Source organism: Labeo rohita, chromosome 7 (genome assembly GCF_022985175.1).
Source record: "Labeo rohita strain BAU-BD-2019 chromosome 7, IGBB_LRoh.1.0, whole genome shotgun sequence".
NCBI classification, from domain to species: Eukaryota; Metazoa; Chordata; class Actinopteri; order Cypriniformes; family Cyprinidae; genus Labeo; species Labeo rohita.
The window spans coordinates 17,828,899-17,846,911 of record NC_066875.1 but is presented as its reverse complement, the minus strand read 5'-3'; the positions used below and the strand labels follow the sequence as shown (position 1 = coordinate 17,846,911).

General features: G+C 38.7%; 1 protein-coding gene across 8 annotated transcripts in view; it reads left to right on the top strand.

Annotated features, from left to right (window-relative positions):
* tcf12 (transcription factor 12) overlaps positions 1–18,013 on the top strand; it is a 146,514-nt gene that overhangs the window by 85,255 nt on the left and 43,246 nt on the right. For all 8 annotated transcript variants that reach the window (XM_051115187.1, XM_051115185.1, XM_051115192.1 and 5 more), the window contains exons 6-8: positions 1,172–1,233; positions 11,673–11,805; positions 12,085–12,137. In XM_051115187.1, coding sequence (XP_050971144.1) covers positions 1,172–1,233; positions 11,673–11,805; positions 12,085–12,137 — 248 coding nt within the window. The remainder of the gene's footprint in view (positions 1–1,171; positions 1,234–11,672; positions 11,806–12,084; positions 12,138–18,013) is intronic.

Below are 18,013 nucleotides of genomic sequence, written 5' to 3'. Positions count from 1 at the left end.
TGCATCCGAGAGACCCAGACCGAGGGAGGATGTTTTTCATGAGTAGCGCTTCGAGCTCTGCCAGGATCTAAAACAACAACAACGCGCTCTTATAAATTATTCAGCGTGGACAGAGAGTGTGTGACAAAACACATGCTGTAAATGAATATTTCAACGCTGGACACGAGTGCATCTGTAGAGGAGAGGCTGTCTGTGTATGCCACAAACTCCGAAACCTAAACCTAGCTGAGTAGCAGCCCAGGAAGTCAGGATGAGGGGAAAAAAGCCTCCTAACCTTTAAAGTTACTGAAAGACAGATGTTTTATTCTTTTGTGGTGACTAAGGGGGAGGGAGTGCAGTAGTTTACCCACAACTATACTCCCTCTTCCTTTGCAGGAGCACAAAATGTTATATCACGTCGATTGAGATCAGCCTTCACCACAGGGGAAGCAGCGTTTTCAGTTAAACCACTGTACCTGATTACGGCTGCGTCTCGGGAGGCTACGCCAGCGCAGAAACTCGCACGCTCGCTGACACGTGGCCTCGTGCACCTGAGCGCAGCAGAACCAAACCTGAAGCTCGGAAGGTGTAGCGCAAATGCTTTCGCCGTCCGAATTTAAGTAACGAAAATATTTACCTTTTCCCTAGAGTAAACAGAATTTAGCTTCACTGCTGTGTTTGTTCTAATGTTTGAAAGTCTGACAACTATAATATATGATGTTTTTCGAGTTGTTTATCATTTTCCTTTAGGAGTCTCCGGTTTTTTCTCGCCGAGAGGTCGAAACTGCTGAGTTTAGATATTGTGAAGTGCATGATTCATACGGCTGTGCGCTGTGCACTTTTTATTCGCCCCCTCGCAAGCTCACGGGCCATTTCTGCGCCAGGAAAAGGATCGAGATGGATTAGTATCGTTGACTGAGACCCGTCTGACCCTGTAGTTTACTGTCAGACGTGCTCTGTCTGATGGGCGGCTAGAAAAAACACACACAGAAATAAATCACACCTTACTGATGTAATATGAAATATAAATCAGTTCCTTCTGACCTTCAGCAGCCTTCAACTGCCAAAACTCACAGAGAATGTGTGAGCTTTGGCAGTTATTGTTTGTCTTCTTGTTTCTCGCATGATTAATGTTTATGTGGTTAATATGTATGGTGGTGTGCTGATTGTTTGTCTCTTTGTTTGTCCATAGGCAAGTCTGAGAGGCCTCCATTCTCTGGTTATGGAAGAGAGCCAGGCGTCTCTGGATGCCAGGTAACAACCACAACTTCACTTTTGTTATTATGTTTTTACATCGTTTTTGCTTTGGTGTGAATCTTGCAGGTTTCTCACTTAGCCCCTGATTCGTCACAACTACTAAAGTGCTGAAAGCAAACATGCCAAATACTCCAACACATGGATAAATGGCTAAATTCTTTATACAAGTCCCACCTTAAATTTTGAGAACTTTAAAATGTAATTGTCAGTTGAAGGCCTGATGGAAATCATGGAAATTAATCAAATCATGAATCAAAAAATGTATTTTTTTTTTTTTGAAGATTTTTAAATTTTTTTGGCTTCTTGACAAGAAGCATATTATTACTTTTTCTACGAAATCAGACTTAAGGTTTTTACCTTGAAGATGAAAAATATTTCATATACCCAAGTCATATCGAGAAGATTTTTTAAATGAGTCTCACTAAGGCCAAAATACTTTTAAATGGCAATGTTGTTTAATATTATTACATTCTAAAATAACTGTTTTCAATTTTAATGTATGAAATAGATTTTAATATATAATTTATTCCTGTGATGGCAGAGATTAATTTACAGCAGCCATTAATTCAGTCTTTCAGTGTCACATGATCATTCAGAAATCATTCTAATGTAGGGATGTAACAATATAAAAAACTAAGAACACGATAATATCACGATATGAAGTCCACAATATGGTATTTATTGTGATATTTTAAAAAAGGCAAATGAAGTCTTGGGGGGAAAAAATGAAAATTTTGTACATTTTAAAGTTCAGTTCTTCTAATGCACTTGAGAGTTCAAAATTAAGAGCTCCAACGTGTTCTTAACTATGAAAACTTGAGTCAGAAAAAAAGGCAGTAAATTGACTCAGGACTCAGCCCTCTTTTTATTTGTGGTATACTGTCTCAGTCTAAATTACATTCACACTGGTGTTTTAGAAACCGAACAAATTAGAATATAATAATAATAACAATTTTTTATTATTGTTATTCCTATGACAGTTATAGCCATAACAATTGACCCTTCGCAAAGAGCTTGACTGACAGAATCGCAGAATCTGCCATTTTGTCCGACAAACAAATCAGACGGGAGAGTAGATTAACTTTGGTGGACTTAATCTTGAAAATTGTGTGTATTGACGTCTTTCCACGGTTGAAATAAAATACGTTTCATTTGTTTTAGAAAATACATTTTATGATGTTCATTCATGTTTTTTGTGCTTTAAGTAAAGAAGAAAAGACGACTGGTTAATGTATTGATTGATCTAATAAGGCAATACAGTGATCTGTCATGACACAGTAAAGAGCCACAAATCTGTATTTATTGTTTGAGTTGCTTAAAAAATAACATTTTAAAGCTGACACCTTGTTTCACCACAAGAAACCTGCTCTGTCTTGTCTGTCGGCGTGTTGTCAGTTTCCTCTTTGCACCGCAATGTATTTTTCACTGCTTGAGAACATGATGTGTAGTGTGAGAGTGGCATTGTTTGTCAGACATAGCAACAGTAACAAAGGGGGCGGGGTTTTGCACGTCACTCTCGGATAATCGAAAATAAGGCAAAGAGGCGGGACGTGGGTGGAGTTGGTTGCTGAAACCACGCCCACCTAGCACGACAGTGGTGACAGCAGTGGCAATCCACCTGTCATTCAAGTGGCCATGCCCTAAATTATGCAGAACTTTAAGGCTTAATATAATTTAAACGGACGAGTTATAAAAAATTTACCCCCCTCACAGATGATGTGAAGGGCACAATTAGCTATATAGACCAAAATCACGTTTTGTACCGGGCTGTAAAAATATTTTTTTCTGCTGTAAAGTTATATGGAATTGACTCCCTTTTGGAACCAGTCTCTAGCGGCTAGTCGACGAATTGCAGTTTAAGTCACTTCCGTGTTGGTTTCAATAGAGAGAGCGGGAGGTTGCTGCTTGATTTTAACTGAAACGGCAGTAGGGATTTTATTTTAAATGAAAACTCCAGCTTCAGTGAAAACAAACATGTCTCACTACAAATCTGGTGAAATGCTGTAATGATCTGCCGTGAAAATAAAGCATAACTGGTGGCAGTTGCATACCCAACGACGCGCTAAACTCACTTCACTTGGAAACGCGCAGGGAAAACAGACTTGATGGTTTTAGTACACTTGACAGATACTGTGCCAAAGCATAATGGCCCAAAACACATTTTTAAAGACCTTTTGTATTAGAATATTTAAAAAATCTACACTTTTTGCCTGGAAGACCTATATCGTTTCATATCGTCATGTGACCACGATAATATCAAGTTTTACTATCGCGATACCATGATGTTGATAATATTGTTACATTCGTAGTCTAATGTGAACAGCTTTTATTAGATACAAAAATCTTTTGGAATATTATTTTTTTTTTTACTGTCATATTTGATGAGTTTAATGTGTCCTGCAAAAATACTATTAAAAAAAACATGATCCCAAACATTTGAAAAGTAGTGTATACTAATATGTATACTAATGTTTAGATGTTAAACATTAACATATTTTTTGTGATACTGTAATTGATTAACTAATTTTAACAAAAAATGTGGTGCCTAAAATCATTTAATAATCACAACTGGGACAAGTCAACAAAATTCATTGTTCAAAAGGAGTGAGAACCTTATTTATAGTCTCTGGTTGGTTTTTCACGTCAGATAATGTTGAAAGAGTGTTTTGTGTTGTCTGAATGCTTTTTAATAGCATTTAAAATGTGATTTAGAGGGAGTGTTTATGTGTAGGGAGCAGGTCTTCAGCACACAGAAACATGACTTTCAGCACTTCCATTAAAGCAGGGTCACAGAGCCCGGCCCTGCTCCCCTCCCTCAGCCACACAGATGTTCCAAACAAAGACAGGATTGTGTGAGCACACCACCCCGCTCTCGCTCTCTCGCTCTCCTGCCTGTTCATTCTCTCTGACACGGTTGACGTCAGTCAGTCAGTCAGAGAGTATACTTGGAGACCCCCCACCCTTTTTTCCCTCCACATTTTTTTTTTAATCGCCTGTTGCTTGCACTTTTGCTCTGTTTACATTTTGTTCGCTCCCTCTCCAACCTTGCGGTAATGACTACTGGGAAACCAAGAAATCTTAGCGCAGTCCTCATTAAGTTGCATTGCATATTAGAGCTATACCTTATGGTTATTAGCAGAAGGATTTAGTTAGTACGCAGGGTCTTAGCTTAATGATTCATTTTAATGCCACGGCCAAGAGACGATATAAGAGGAAGACTACCTCTCCAGCTTAAGCGTGAGGTCAGCGCAGTCCTCGACCCGGACGACCCTTTAATAACCTTGCCCTCCGAGCCCAGCGCCCATCCCAGGAGAGGAGAAACACACAAGCGCACCTTTAAAAGCGTGGTGCGGTTTGCGAGCAGTGAATGGCGCTAGTCAGAACGAATGAAAACACGGCTGGCTCTCCGGTGCGTTCGCTCATTCATAAAAGAGCTTTCTGAAAGGGAATGCCAGTTCAGACATTTTGTGTGGGAACTGGGGAATTTATGCTGGCCTGCAGCTGCACAGATCAGAGCCTGGCAGAGACTCAGTTTGTCTAGTCGCTGAAGAAAAACAGGAAGAGCGAAAAAGCCGTTCGGTTCCTGAGCGAATGTGGGAAGAATGCGGGCTGCAGGGTGGCTGCATTAATATTCTGAACCCCGCGTGTTAATACGGCCACCGCGTCTGCCGCGCGCATATAAACAGATGACTATCAGGTGCAGAGATTATCGGAGAAGCAGTGTTTTTAATACACGAATCGGGCGCCTAATAACCCAGTCTGCTTCGAAAATTGAGCAATACACATTGCGGAACCTAATAAAAGGCCCTATTTGTTCAGCGAGTGCCAAGAATGGAAATATCTGCACTAGTAATCTATCAAGTGTTTGGCAGTGATGGGAAGCGGTTACAGGATTTTCACAAAGCCAAACAGCCCGTCTTTTTATGAGGTTTGTCATCATTTGCAGGCTAAACCTCTCCCTCAGCAAGGTATTATTGCATCATTTGAACCTGATGTGGAACTGTACACCTTTTATTGAGTTAAATATTCAAACTGTCTCAGCCAGCTGTGGCCCCTGTATCTCTGCCTGCCAAGCATCTCATTGGCTGCTTCCTTTTACTAGCAACTTAGCAAGTAATTCAGCAACAGAAACAGTGAATTTCACATCGGCTTGGGAAGCAAGAACCGCTTCTTATTAAGAACCATGTGCATTCTTTGCCTGATGTGGACCGAACATGAAATGCATGAAATGCGTGCCACCAGTGTAGATTTCGAAATGAGCAACCCTTAAAGGGTTCACCCAAAAATGAAAAATCTGTTATTAATTACTCACCCTCATGTCATTCCATACCCGCAAGACCTTTGTTCATCTTCAGAACACAAATTAAGATATTTTAAGAGCTTTCTGACCCTGCATGGACTGACAACTGACACGTTCAAGGCCCAGAAAGGTAGTAAGAACATCATTAAAATAGTCCATGTGACATCAGTGGTTCAACCATAATTTTATGAAGCTATGAGAATGCTTTTTGTCCACAGAGAAAACTAAAATAATGATTTTATGCAACAATTTCTTCTCTACCGTGTTTTTTAGTGAATCAAAACAGTCAGTCAGATTAAAGTGGCCCTATTATGCCATTTTTAATGTTCCTAATATTGTTTTGGGAGTCTCCTGTAATAGGTTTACATGGATGCAAGGTCAAACAATGTTTTCGTTTTCTCAAAATATGCATTTAATATCACCTAATTTTTCACATCGTGGATGACCAAGGGATTGAGTACATTATCTGTAAATTTCTGTTCTGGAAGTGGACTTCTCCTTTAAGGCAATATACTGAAAGGCGATATTTGAAATGGCATAATAAGGGCACTTTAGGAACTTTTTAGTAAATCAAAACTGAAATATGTGGACATTGTAACCAGACTGAATACGCTTTTCCCCACATTGTACACATGTATGCATCTCTCTGCAGAAAGGAGGGCTTTTTTCGCCATTTGAATTTTTTTTTTACATTATACATCCTGAAACTACATTGTTTTTTCATTTGATGCTTGCCGTTGCTTCGCAATATCTTTGACAGCGCATCTAGCTACAGACAACCCTACCGTTGCAATCTTTAACCTTGTAGCATGAAATGCCGTGATCCAAACATGAGAAATGTGAAAATACAGAAGCGATAAGAGGCAGCGGTAGAGAGCTGCGTTCAGCAGCGCGGTGGCTGTAGGTAAGCTTTGCTCCCGTCCCCTGTGTGGAGGATTATTCTGATTGTTGCGGCAGGATGCGGTTGACAGATGACTGCTATTATCTCCACCAATCTGCCTGACATTTCACTCAGGAAGATGATTGTTCAGATGTGAGCGGGCTCAGAAGCCCCTGTGATTCTGTCAAGTGTTCTTATAATGAACACTACTTCTCAGTATCCACAAGATTGACCGGACTGTCATGTAAGCTGAGCACTTGTTTTAAAGGCTAAACCACGGAGGGCAGTCATTTTCCTCTCACCTGCTAACACACAGCCATGTTCACACATAAACATTCATACCCTGGAGGGAAATGAACAGGGCTTTTGTCAGTATATCGGCGTTGCGATCGTTCATACTCAGTATTAGGGATTTGAACGCAGTCCAAACCCTAAGTATTAAACGTCGCTAGGTAACTCATCCCGAAATGTTTGTGCAGCAGATGTGAATGATACCTCAAATCATGTGGCTTGTTGGCAAGAAGTTTATTATTACTTTTCTAAGAAATCAGACCTGGAAGATGAAAAAAATATTTCATATTCCCAAGTCATATCTAGAAACCTGAATATGACTAGAGACTGGGTTCTTTTAAGTTTTTTAACCTTAGAAACTGTTAAGCAAAGCAACAGCCTGCCATCGTGAAAGTTTTTCTTCAGAAAATGTTAATTTCTCATTCATTCTATATTCAATTTAACAAAGATCTCACTAATCCCCTGTAGTTTCATGGAACCACCAGTTCTCTGAATGTAATCTTTAAATAGGATTCGACTAATTTCACATCACTATAATAAAGCACAGCAAATCTCCCTAAAATCACTCTCTCCCGAATGTTAAATTAGTATTCTATCGGTCTTTCATCTGACCCCGTCTTGTTTTTGCGTCGCGGCTAAAAGTAAGAAGATAATATTGCTGTGAGGATTTCATATCATTGAACAAAGGCAACACTAGTCAGTCTGTTTTGCCATGTCAATGTCAGTGATGCCACCTCCCTGACAGCCTGTCACTTTGGAGAGCCTGTTTCCCCCCCTCATTCCTCCTGCAGTAAAGGAGAAGCCAACCTGATTTTCACACGATCTGATGGCCCTTGTTTTAATCGGCTAAATTCAAGGAGTAGCTATTTTTAAGCGCTTTCTTCCGTAAGCCTCGATCAGAGTTTTGATTATGACTTCTATCTGACTTTGATGTTGAATTTATTTTCCTGTGTACCAGGGATGAGCAGTGTGGCCAGAAATATTAACAAAATATTTTTTTTTGATCATATGATATCAGTATTTATCATGTTCATTTAACATGTATGGGGAAAGGAGTGTTTTCTATGGGAGTCTATTTTGCCACTGAAAAAAAAAAAAGGGGAAAAAAATGATGTTCTCAGAATTGCGTGTTTATATCTCAGTTCTGGCTTAACTCGCAGTTGCACGTTTGTATCTCAATTCTGAGAAAAAAGTCAGAATTGCAAGTTTACATCTCACAATTCTGACTTTTTCACAGAACTACGAAACAAACTTGCAATTTTGACTTTATAACTCGCAGAATTGCTTTTATATCTCACAGTTCTGACTTCATAACTCACAATTGTGCGTTTATATCTCACAATTCTGAGGAAAAAGTCAGAATTGCAAGTTTACATCTCACAATTCTGACTTCTTTTTCACAGAACTACATGATACAAACTCGCAATTCCAACATCGTTTCTCAGGACTGCGTTTATGTCTCGCAATTCTGACTTTATTACTCACAATTGCACATTTATATCTCACGATTCTGAGAAAAAAAAGTCAGATTTGAGAATTTGTATCGTGCAGTTCTGAGAAAAAAAGTCAGAATTGTAAGATAAAAAAGACGCAATTACCTTTTTGTATTCAGTAGCGGAAACAAGCTTCCATAGTTTTCCACATGTTTGTTAAAGACCTTTGAGAATTAATGTTTTAAAATTTTGTGCTTTCCATTTTTTTTTTGTCCTGGGATCTTAAAAAAATCTTTAAAAAATATATATAACAATTAATTAACAGCAAAACATGGCATTTTTATTTTTTTCCAGAACAGAACTGTAAAAATTAAAATTAGGATGAATTTTTTTTACATACCTTAAAAATAATAACAATATTATTACTTTGAGAAGTACATTTGGTTCATTGTTATGATCTTTGAGTATTAGTGTGTACTTGACAGTAGTTTTTCTCAAATTAATGGTCTATAGCTAGTGAAGAGTCTAAGTTAATTGTTTATAATTTATTTAATTATAATTTATTGTTTAAAAGATTTTTTATAAATAAGCTCTGAAATAACATTTAATATATTTTGCAATAAATTATAAATAATGGTAAATGTTAAAGTCAGTATAAAACACTGTAAGACACTCAAAAATGTAATGTTTTACATAATAATATAAGATAAATATGATACAAACTAAAGTCACATGAAAGATTAGTAAAATAAGAACCACGATCATACTTATGTGTAATTATGGTTCTTTATTAGTCTTTTGTGTGATTTTAGTTAGTGTTGTGTTAAGTGGTGCAGTACAGTAGTCAACAGGCGCTCTCTAATGCATGCTGGGTCTCTCAGTATGAGTCCTGTTACCTGATTCTTTCTATTCTCAGTCAGTCTTTCATCCCCCTCCCCACACTACTCTTTAACTCAGCAGATGATTAGGCTAATTGGGCTTCTTCTCTAATTGGCCTCTTAACCCAGTTTGCCCGGACGAGCGACGGAGTGGATGTTGGTCAAGGGTGCGATAGCCTCTGGGAAAACCATTTACAAAACCTGAAGCCTAGGCTAATCTCCTGGTCATCAGACGCAAGGTTTGAGGCCGCTGTCTCTCTTCTCTCCTCACGTAATTGGCTCTCCGTCGACAGTCTAGTGGCCCTGTCGACTTCATGGACTCTCTACCGGGTGTTTTGTCAAGTTAAGCCGGCACAGTTTTTTACAGGGGAGCTGACAGCTCCTGAGATCAGACAGATGGTTTAATGAGGCTTGAGCCGGCCACTGTCGTACCCCCCCTCCCCCGCTTTTCGGCTCTCTCATCCTTCACTCTCCTGGGCCTGCTGCTCCTTTAAGTGAGGATGTGTCCCTGGCTGCTTGTGGATATGCCCTGGGGCCGTGATCAGGCCTGATCAATAGCAGTTCACCGTGAGCAGAAGGGGAGGGAATCACTAGGTCAGACTGATTGGATCGATTTCTCCTTGGACTTCACTGAGCTGCTGGCACTCGCACATCAATAACTGCACAATTGTGTTCAGTAAAGAGAGGAAAGAGCAGAAAAACTCTCAGGGTTCTTTTTTTTCTTTAACGAGTTCTGATTGTGTCCTTCTGTGAAGCACAAAACCTTCATTCAGGGGTCACACAATATCTGAAATGGTCCTTCATTTACCTTCATGTTTCATATTTTAGTCTGGGCGATGCTCTTTTTGCTTTTAAACTGTGACAGTCTAAAAGTCCTGTTATATTAAAGGCTTATGTTAATTATGTATTAATATTTATTATATGAGCATGTTTTTTATTTGCTTCTACTTTTTCAAAATTCTACAAATGTAATGTTTTGTGTCAGAACTTTGGACTTTACACTTTCATTTTTATATTTTATATTACAGTTAGGGATGCTGATATTAGGGAAAAATCAGTAGTGTTTATGTAATTGAGTGCATTTGTGTTTTGCTTTTTAACATTAAAATTTTCCATCTAACAGTCATATAAAGATAAAAACACTAAGTCACTTATCATTTCAAACGCTAAGTAAAGTTTGTATGTAACCTTTTGTATGTACAGTTGAGGTCAGAAGGTTACATACACCTTGCAGAATCTGCAAAATGTTAATTATTTTAACAAAATTAGAGGGATCATACAAAATGCATGTTATTTTTTTTTATTTAGTACTGACCTCAATAAGATATTTCACATAAAAGATATTTCCACAAGAGAAAGTGTTCAAAATGTTACATGCACTTGATTCTTAATACTGTGTTGTTACCTGAATGATCCACAAATGTGTTTTGTTTTTGTTAGTTTTTGATAGTCTCCTGAACAGTTAAACTGTCTGCTGTTCTTCAGAAAAATCCTTCAGGTCCCACAAATTCTTTGTGTTTTTTAGCATTTCTGTGTGTTTGAACCCTTTCCAACAATGACTGTATAATTTTGACATTGAGGACAACTGAGGGATTTATGCAACTATTACAGAAGGTTCAAACACTCCATAGGAAACAGGATGCATTAAGAGCCGGGGGGTGAAAACTTTTGAACAGAATGAAGATGTGAAACTTTTTCTTATTTTACCCAAATGTCAGATTTTTTTCATTTAGTACTGCCCTTCAAAAGCTACAGAAGGTACTTGCATGTTTCCCAGAAAACAAAATAAGTTACATTTACCCTAATCTTCAAATTCAAAAAGTCTTCACCCCCCAGCTCTTAATGCATCGTGTTTCCTTCTGGAGCATCAGTGAGCATTTGAATCTTTTGTAATAGTTGCGTATGAGTTCCTCAGTTGTCCTCAGTGTAAAAAGATGGATATAAAATCATACAGTTGGAAAGGGTTCAAATACACAAAAATGCTGAAAACTAAATTTGTCGGACCAGACGGATTTTTTCTGAAGAACAACGGGCAGTTCAACTGTTCAGGACAAACAAGGAATTAATGTGGATCTTTCAGGTAACAACACAGTATTAAGAATCAAGCATATGTAAACTTTTGAACGGGTCATTTTTATAAATTCAGCTATTATTTTCTCTTGTGGACTATATTTAAACATCATTTATGTGAAATATCTTATTCAGGTCAGTACTAAATAAAAAGTAAAAAAATGCAATTTTGTATTAAACCCTCTTTTTTTGGTAAAATAATTAACATTTTGCAGATTCTGCAAGGTGTATGTAAACTTTTGTCCTCAACTGTAAATCTCAAAATATCAATTATTTATATTATATATTAATGTTCTGATGTCTAAACTCAATTTTGGCGTTTAAATAATTGATTTTAGTTTTTATTTTTAACGTATTTGACAAGTGTTTAGAATATTAAAGTGTGGAATCTTAATATCCGCCATTTTTATGGGTTGTCAGCCATATTGTGAAACTAATCATTAGCATTTCTGTTATTTGTTTTTCTATGTTTGAGTTTAAATTCCAGAATGTTTTGCACACGCGCATTCACTTTTTTTGTGCATTTGCATTAGTGTTCATTATGTTGGCTCTTGTCCCTGAACTCTCTTCTTTTGTCTCCACAGTCCAATCTGAGGTCGGACATGGGGCTGGCAAGCCCAGGGCCTGTCACCACCTCTGGGAAATCGCCCACTCCTTTCTACTCTTATACTGGCTCCAATCCACGAAGACGCTCCCTTCAGGACTCTGCTTCAATGGGTTAGTTGCCTGTCTGATGCCCTCAATGAGAATACATGACTATACGTCATGGTTATGTATAATAATAAACACTAATGTATGCTACTGGAAAAATACATTTTTCAGCATTAGCTTTTTTTACACAGAATTTAAGAATTCCTCGATTTCTGCTGCTATAATGCTCTCATATTTGTCTTTGTAAACCTGTAATCAAAGAGACATCTGACTGAGTGCCGCCGCATGCTTGTTTATTCTTTTCCCCTCAAATGTCTGAAAGTTGTTTTTGTATTCTCTCCACAGATCCTCTGCAAACAAAGAAAGTGCGCAAGCCCCCTCCTGGCCTGCCTACATCTGTGAGTACAACATCATTTCATCTTCCTGCCATCGCTTTGCTTTAAAAATAGATGCTAGCGCACAAACAGACACGTTTAATGAAAGCCGTTGGAACGGCGGCACACGCGTTTTTGAATTCTGTCTTATCAAAGTCGTCCTGTGACACGGTGGTAGCGCATACCTGTGCGTATGTCGAGCGCATGCACACTGGAGGCCAGACTTGCCTCGCAGATCAGCTCTGTTGTGTTTGCGGATCCTCCGTTTGGAGCGCGGCGGGCGTAGGTGCGAGGTAACGATGGTTGATTGATTTGTGAGGTCGCCCCGTCAGCGCTCGCCCCCCTTTTCTCCCCTTTCCCGCGGGAACAAGGGCTCAGGGACACGAGCTGTCATGCCGCATCCCCGCCACAGCTCTTTTGATGTTTAATTAGTCATTATGTAGCCAGAACAGGAGGACAGACAGAGATTAATAACACAGAATTGGAGGAAAATTTCCATGGGCGATAATCCCGGTGGAGCACCAGACATTAGGATTCGGAGGAAGTGTGGAGCTCAGCTTGACTCCGCCTGTGACCCCCGTTCGCCCAACTGCCTCCCAGCCTTTCTGTATGCATAAATCGCACATTCGAAAAGTCATTGTGGGAAAACGGAGGGCAGATAGTGAAAGCCTCCTTTTAGATTCGCCCAGTGCTGGTCGCAGTGAATGCGTGAATACAGCGGCTTTAGCACAGAGATCCCCCTCACATTAATACGGCGGGATTCGGATTCCTCCCGCAGAACAAAACGAGGCCTTTGAGGGCCGCGTGGCAGCAGGATTAGTCTTCGTGAGCTCTCAATAATCGCACGGCACGCAGGCGAGAAATCAAGCGCGACTCTTCTGCCAGACATGAATAAGAAGTTGCGCGACGCACTTTTGTCTTTAAATTTGTGTTTGAATCGTAGCTTGTCTGGAACCGAGTTGCTCTAGTGATACGGGACTCGGGGGAAACGGGGAGCGAGATACTTTTCGCTACTAATGCCAGAGGAAAAAACAAGGGAAGACGGAAAAAGACGGAGAGGTGGGGTGGTAAGGGGGTTGAGGAGAGATTGGTGGCCTCGTGGGGTACATCTCTTTGTTGTGTAAATGGACATAGGGCTTTTATTTGTCACTACTTAACACATGGCCGCAGGTGCACTTGTGTGACTCATAACTCAAAGCAGCTCAATTCAGCGCAGTGACGGTGCACGCCGGGAATATAGAACTCTGCTCATGTAAGAAAGGCTGGATTCTCTTCGAAATCCCGCTCACAACAGATGAGAATGTGTCAGTACCTATGTTTCCATCTAAGTTGCGAATACATGCAAAAAAAAAGAAAAAAGTGAAAATTGCAAAAATAATTTGCCAATAAAGCAGCTTTTCCATTCCATGTGTTCAGTCGTCACTTTTTGGGAAAACTGCCTAAAAATATAAATGTGAATTGTAGCTACTGGATAGTTCACCCGAAAATGAAAACGAAAAGTCACAATTTACCCTTGTGTTGTTATAATGCTGTATGTCCCTCTTTCTTTTTAGAACCACAAAAGGAGAATTTTCAAAAAATGAACAAAAAAAATATCACAGAATGGTCCAATTCAACACATGTCATATATTCCAAGTGTTTTGGGGCGTGTTGATGGGGATTGGTGAAAAACAAACTGAAAGTTAATGTATTATTTAACAAAAATCCCGGCCTTGGCTGTTTTTCTCTGTGCACAGGTGTGCATTTGTAAGATTCTGTTCTGCAGTTCACTCCAAAACAAAATACAATCCATGTACTCACTTCTCTGAGTACATAATATATATGTTGTGTTCATCACAACAACAAGTTAGCACATTCGTGTCTGTCAGTTGACTGTCATGACAGTTGGACTTCCAATCTGGAACTCTTCAAAGGGATAGTTCACCCAAAAATGAAAATTCTGTCATTAATTACTCACCCTCATGTCATTCCGAACCTGTAAGACCTTCGTTCATCCTCAGAACACAAATTAAGATATTTTTGATGAAATATAAGAGCTTTCTTAACCCGGCATAGACAGATTCAAGGTCCAGAAATGTAGGAAGGAAATCAACAAAACAGTCCATGAGACGTCAGTGGTTCAACCATAATGTTATGAAGCTACGAGAATACTTTTTGTGCGCAAAGGAAACAAAAATTACGACTTTATTCAGCTTTATTTTTCGTGTCAGTCATTCATATCGTGTTCGAGTTCTACGTTAGAATGCCGGCTCCTGTGTCAGTAGCATTATACGTATGCGCCGTACTGTCATAAATGCGTGTTAAAGACAGAGAAGAGAAGAAATTGTTGATTAAAGTCGTTATTTTTTTTTCTTTGCGCACAAAAAGTTTCCTCGTAGGTTCATAAAATTACAGTTGAACCACTGTCACATGGACTATTTTAACAATGTCCTTGCTACCTTTCTAGGCCTTGAACGTGTCCGTTGTGTTGCTCTCTATATATGCAGGGTCAGAAAGCTCTCAGATTTCATCAAAAATATCTCAATTTGTGTTCTGAAGAAGAACAAAGGTCTTACAAGTTTGGAACGACATGAGGATGAATAATTATTGACAGAATTTTATTTTGGGTGAACTATTCTTTTAACGCATCAAAGAAATTACACATACCTTTTCTGGGACTTCTAGGCATTTCATGTTGTGTGTTCATCCTGTTTTGTCACAACTTGTGTGCTTTTCTTGACTGAGTCTGAGTGAACTGCGCTAATAGAGTCTCATGAATGTCCAGCTGTGCACAGAGACCAATGGCCTAGGTCAGGATTTGTTAAATAATGCATTAACTTTCAGTTTGATTTTTGCCAAACCCTACCGTAACCCCCAGAACATTTAAAATACACGGCTCATGTCGCATGGGATCATTCTGCGATACTTTTGTATCTTTCTTTAAGAGCTTCATGCTGGCTGCTATTTACTGCCATTATATAGATGAGCATCAGTGGGATGCTTTTTTTACGTTTCTGCTTTTGTGGTCTGAAAAACAAAAGACAGCATGTAGCATTAGAACAACACCAGGATGAGTAAATGATGACTTGATTTTTATTTTTGGGTGAACTGTCCATCTAAATGTAATGAATGAATCGTGAAGTACAGCTCCAAAACATTTATCCACCTTTTTCTTGTAAGAGCGGGTGCGGCCATTGGTAAATTGTATGGGTCTGGCTTCGGGTCTTATCCACATCCAGCAATTTTTAGCTGTACAAAACAGCTTGTTTTGCTGCTTGATATTGCAAATTGGTGTGTCTTACCATATTATTTTAATGTGATGTCTTAATTATGAGCACACTGGTTTGTAGTGAAAACAGTTTTAACGTTTACTGCATGTTGTTATTCTTCTCGTTATTTCGCTATAGCGGATAATGAACCAGAAGTCTCACCCATAGGCCTACTTCCACGTTGAAGAAAAAGGTGGATATACATTTTTTTTGTAAACTGAATAAACGCATTATTTGTTATCAGTCATTGACAGATGCCTTATGACTGAATCCCAGAGTATCATTGAATTTTGACGCAAATGCTTAGCAAATGCATACAGCTAAACACGTTACTTTTAAATAATTGATAGCATATGCAAACGTGGGTGCTTGACTCATGCATGAAAGTTTCTTACTTGTCCACTGTCTGTGCTATTTCTCTCCAGAAGTTATAAGAAATAAAAATAACTTTGTACTCATTTAAAGAGAACTCCCTCACACAAGCGCTCATCAAAGCAAATGTCTATTGTTGTGTCTCCAGTAGTTGTTTGTTGTTATTGTTCCATCTCAGTTTTTCTCAGTTTTGTTTGTATTGACTGTGAAAGTGCAGAAAAATTCAAGGCGTCCTGTCCAAGTTGAGCATGCAGAGTACACATGGTTAGAAAATTTCTGCCTGTACATGTACAGTATGTTAACACTGATTTTATGATTAAATTTACATCACATGCACTGTACACATGGGCTTGAGAGTGACAACGAATAGTATGAGGAAAAGTCATGTGACTTTTTTGGATGCGCATCGTAGGATTTGATTTTATGTGCATTTTAGATATGTTTTTACTCATGTTGGTGTTTACATCCAGCATTTTTATGGAATATTTTACGTAAATTCATGAATCAAAACCCAGGTAATGTAGACATTAACTTTATTACATTAATAATGTATTTCTATGAATTTATTCTGGTGTTTTTGTTGTAGTTTTTGGTGCACGGTGGAATTTTAATCTCATGTTGGTGTTGCCATCCAACATTTTTTACCACAATATCCCACAATTTGCATAAAAATATGAATGGTTGAAAACATGGTTTGCGTGGAACGGCATTTGTTGACAGCCATCGGTCGTCATCACTGGACAAGAGATGTCGAAGACCTAGAAGTGAGAATAAAGAGCGCTGGTAGCCTCGGCACAGGTGCACCTGCAGAGCCACGTAGGGTAGCTGGGGCAGCTGTGTGTACGTGTGTGTGCGCGCATGCAGTCTGCAGGGTACCTGTACAGTGGGCTTGCAGCTGCAGATGCCTCTGAAAGCTTTTGCTTGTGTAAGCAGACGAGCCCCACTAGAGGCCCGTAGAGCTGCTTGATAAACAAAATGAACACAATGCTTCCCATCATCAGGCCCTCCGCAGGGAATACAACCCCCAACTCACCTAAAAATACTTTAACTATTTACCTCTTACCAGCTCATCACTTTTTTTAAACGCAACGCGGCTGATGGATCGGCGCAGTTTACGTATAGATGTAAATATTTATGGAATAACATCCGCTCCTTTTTGGAGCAGCAAGGGCATGCTTTACGACATAAAGCCCTAAATAAGACATGGCAGCAGATTGGGGACGTACAAATATTTATAACCGTGTTTGATTTGTGTACTTGCTGTTTTGGGAAGATGAGGGAACCGTGTTAACCCTTGAACTGCAGGAAGAGGTTTAGAGAAAAATAGCGGATGTTGCTTATTCAGTCGCTAAACACTTAAAGATTAGACATAAGTAGGGAAGAACACTTTTGGGAAAAATCAAATTGTGATTTGTTGCTTCAGTACACATGAAAATAAGGAATTAGTGTCATTTGATATATTATTGAAGTTTGTATTAATAATTAATATTTAGAGTTCATTTTTAGTTTTACTTTTTATTTACATTTTACATTTACGTTTTAGTAATTTTGGTGTGTTTTGGTCCTTTTTTGTCTATATAGTGTATATTTTAGTAAGTTAAACTAAACGGGGGTTAAAATGTTTCTTTGGCAAATAGCTAAAATTAAATAATTTTTTAAATATTTCAGATATTAAAATAAAAATGTTTGCTAAAATGTGTTGTTTATGGTTTTAGTTTTAGTAAAATAGCCACCATGTGGAGCTGTATTTACTGCAAACTGGGCTTTTCTATGGTTATTTTTACTTAAAAAATGTGGGAGCACAGTGAAAATTTTAGGAGCAGCTTCTAATCAATAATCAAAAAAGCGGATCAAAAATTAGCCTTCCTGACGGCACCGATAGCCTTGTGGACATCGCGTCAACATACAGCGCCGTTGAGCTACGGGCGTCCCGAGTTCGAATCCCGGCTCGAGGATCTTTCCCGATCCCGCCCCCTTCTCTCTCTCCCACTTCGCTTGCTGTCAGCTATGATCTGTCCTATCGTAATAAAGGGAAAAAGGCCAAACATAAATCAAAAAAAAAAAATTTGCCTTCCCATTACAAGGTGATATTTGACTCCTTAAAAGTGATTTACAGGGGAATTTTGTTTTTACCTTTGTAATGCCATTTTTCTAACTTTATTAAAAGTATGTCATCTTTTATTTAATATATATATATATATATATATATAAGCTTTTAAAATTTTCTGATTAAAACAACAGAATAAGAACAAGTAGAATAAGAATAAGTTACCAATCAAA